This window comes from Fulmarus glacialis, unplaced genomic scaffold, assembly GCF_000690835.1.
Source record: "Fulmarus glacialis isolate BGI_N327 unplaced genomic scaffold, ASM69083v1 scaffold1818, whole genome shotgun sequence".
NCBI lineage: Eukaryota > Metazoa > Chordata > Aves > Procellariiformes > Procellariidae > Fulmarus > Fulmarus glacialis.
In genome coordinates, this window is record NW_009228718.1 from 2,349 (window position 1) to 4,803 (window position 2,455).

Sequence of the window (2,455 nt, forward strand, 5' to 3'; positions counted from 1 at the left end):
TGCTGCAGGCTCAGGGCTTCTTGGTTGACTCGGTACACCAGCAAGCAGAGGGCTGTGCTCGGCGCTCGGAGAGCTTTCTTTCCTTTTTTTTTCCCCCCTCCTGTTTGCTCAGCACGTACTGCACTGGGCTGGTTCAGATTCACTGCAGCCATTAACCACTCGACCAAAATGCTGATGGATGAACCCGTGCAGGGAGAGCAGCCTTGGCGTGTTTAATGGCTGGCTGGCGCTGTGCACCCCTCTGCTCCTTCCTTCCCTTCTCCCTGCCCGTGCAACCCAGGGTCTGCTGAGCACCCTGAGCTGTGCGGCTCAGCCTCCCGCCTGCTCCCACCTCCTGCCAGGGCAGCCTGCGATGTGCAACCGGCTGCTAAAATTGGCGCGGGTCGAGGCTTCCCTGCCCTCTCTGGGAGGAACGGACCGTTGCAGCATCATGCCCTTGGCTATAAAATGAAGCAGTGGCAGAGCAGGGAAAGGAGCCCAGGAGTCCTTGTTTCCATTAATTGCTGGTAGAGGTTCCCCTTGTCTCTGCTGGCTCCCATCACTGAAAAAAAGTTAATTAGTGTGTCGCTGTCTGTTCTCATCCCCATCCCCAGCTTGTTAATGGATGAGGCAGTGCTGTCAAAGCGATCCCCTGATGAAAAGCTGTTGGGTGGGAACTGCAGCATCGCTGGGGCTGCCGAGTCTTGTTCTTGCAAGAAACGGTCAGAAAACTTCAACTCTCTAATGAGTATTTCTGTCGTGGAAATGGCAGATGGCAGGGACAGGGCAGGGTTTTCAGTGGTGGTCCAGAGCCAGCGCTGCGATGCCACCCTGGCTAGGATGCTCTGGAGATGGGGAGGGCAAGCAGGCAGTGCCAGGCTCTCTGCTGGGCACGGCAGCCTGGCTGGTTTGCCAAGGGTTAACCGCAGCTGGTGGCTTCGAACAGAGCAGGGTCAAGTGGGTGACAGCGGGGAGAGAGGGGACGGCTCTGGAGGCGATCCGGCAAGGTGGGGGCCTTGCACTCGGGGGTGCCCAGCTCGTCCTGGCCAGGGAGAGTCATGCAAATCCTGCCTGTTAGGACAGCGTGCTGTGCTGCGCTGGCACCTGGATAGCAAAGGCACGAAGGGGATGTCACCTGCCTCTTCTGCAAAGCTCCCGGCACCTTTCCCCTGTGCCCCCCACCCCCATCTGTGCCTTCCTGGGGGCTCCCAGCACCCCTGGACACACCAGGCAGCAGAAGCACAAACCACCCAGCTCCCAGCGGGGACTCTTTAAATTTAAGAAGTCAGCATCTCCCCCTCTAACACCTCCTGCCTGCCTTCCCGGTGCTGGAGGGGAGAGAGTGTCTAATTAGTCTGGCTTTAATTGGCAGCCGTGCAGGCTGCCTCCGTGCTGCCGCAGGGCTAGGGCAGGAGCTGGGCCGTCCCGCAGCGCGGTGGGGAGGGATGCGGTGATGTGCTACCTCTCCTCGCAGTCCCGGCAGCAGCACAGCCCCTGCCAGCGGGATGCGGGGCTCTCCTGCCGGACCCGTAACTGCTCGGATGTGCCCTGGCTCTCACCCGGTGCAGTCTGTGCCAATAACGAATGCATCATCTCTTGCAGTGTCTGCAAACTGGGAAGCAAGGCAGGACGTGTGTCACCCTCCTGGGGAGCCTGTGCACGTGTCGTGCCCTCCCCTCCTTCCCAGTCATGGGGTTGGAGCACAGGGCTGGCGCTGGGACGCGGTGTGGGACGCGGTGTGGGGAACGGTTGCATTGGGCTTTACGTTGTGTCCCCTACAGTGGGTCGGGGAGGTCGGGCTGCTGCTCAGTCCCTTCTGGGCTGGGTATGGCCCCGGGAGCCGGCCCAGAGCCGGTGCGCTGCTGGAGCAGAGGCCACGAGGACTCTTTGCCTTCTGAAGTGCCCACCCGTGTGAACGGCCCCCGGGTAAGGCCTCGAGGGGAGGGCAGGCTTTGCCTGCCCCTGCTCCCTGCCCAGGGATGCCGGCTGGCCCATCCCTGGCAGCAAGAGATATCCCAGTGTTGGTGCCTGTGGTGTTTGCTTGCCAGAGGCCGGAGCAAAAAGAGGAGAGCACCGGAGGAGCCGGCTGGGTGCACTGCTGGGGGTGCTGCGCTGCAGCATGACGCGGCCTGTGGGGATGGGTGCTGCTGAGCCAGGACTCCTCACCCTGCTGTGGGACGCGCCGGTGTTTTCCTAATCAGACCCGGTGCTGCCCGACCCCTCGCCGCGGGCTGGATGGCCCCGGAGCTTCAGCGGGGCTCTGGCCGCTCCGTGGCTCATCCTCGCCCGCAGCGGTGACGGGGGCACTGGTGGGAGCAGACGCTCCCCGCGTGTGTGGGGGGGTCAGACCTGCGAAGCGCTGCCTCTGCACGAGGCGCATCCCCGCCAGGCACCCCGGGGCTGGCAGGACCATCGCCCGGGGCAGGAAAAACGATCTCGTTCTGTAGAAGCCGCTTCTCTGGCTGGCGGGGGGGCG

The 2,455-nt window shown here is 62.9% G+C and overlaps 1 protein-coding gene across 1 annotated transcript in view; it reads left to right on the forward strand.

Annotated features, from left to right (window-relative positions):
• The first annotated feature begins 1,806 nt into the window (after positions 1-1,806).
• Positions 1,807-2,455, forward strand: part of MXRA7 (matrix-remodelling associated 7) — a 24,904-nt gene continuing 24,255 nt past the window's right edge. The window contains exon 1 of the mRNA XM_009583546.1: positions 1,807-1,905. Within this exon, the coding sequence (XP_009581841.1) occupies positions 1,807-1,905 (99 nt within the window). The remainder of the gene's footprint in view (positions 1,906-2,455) is intronic.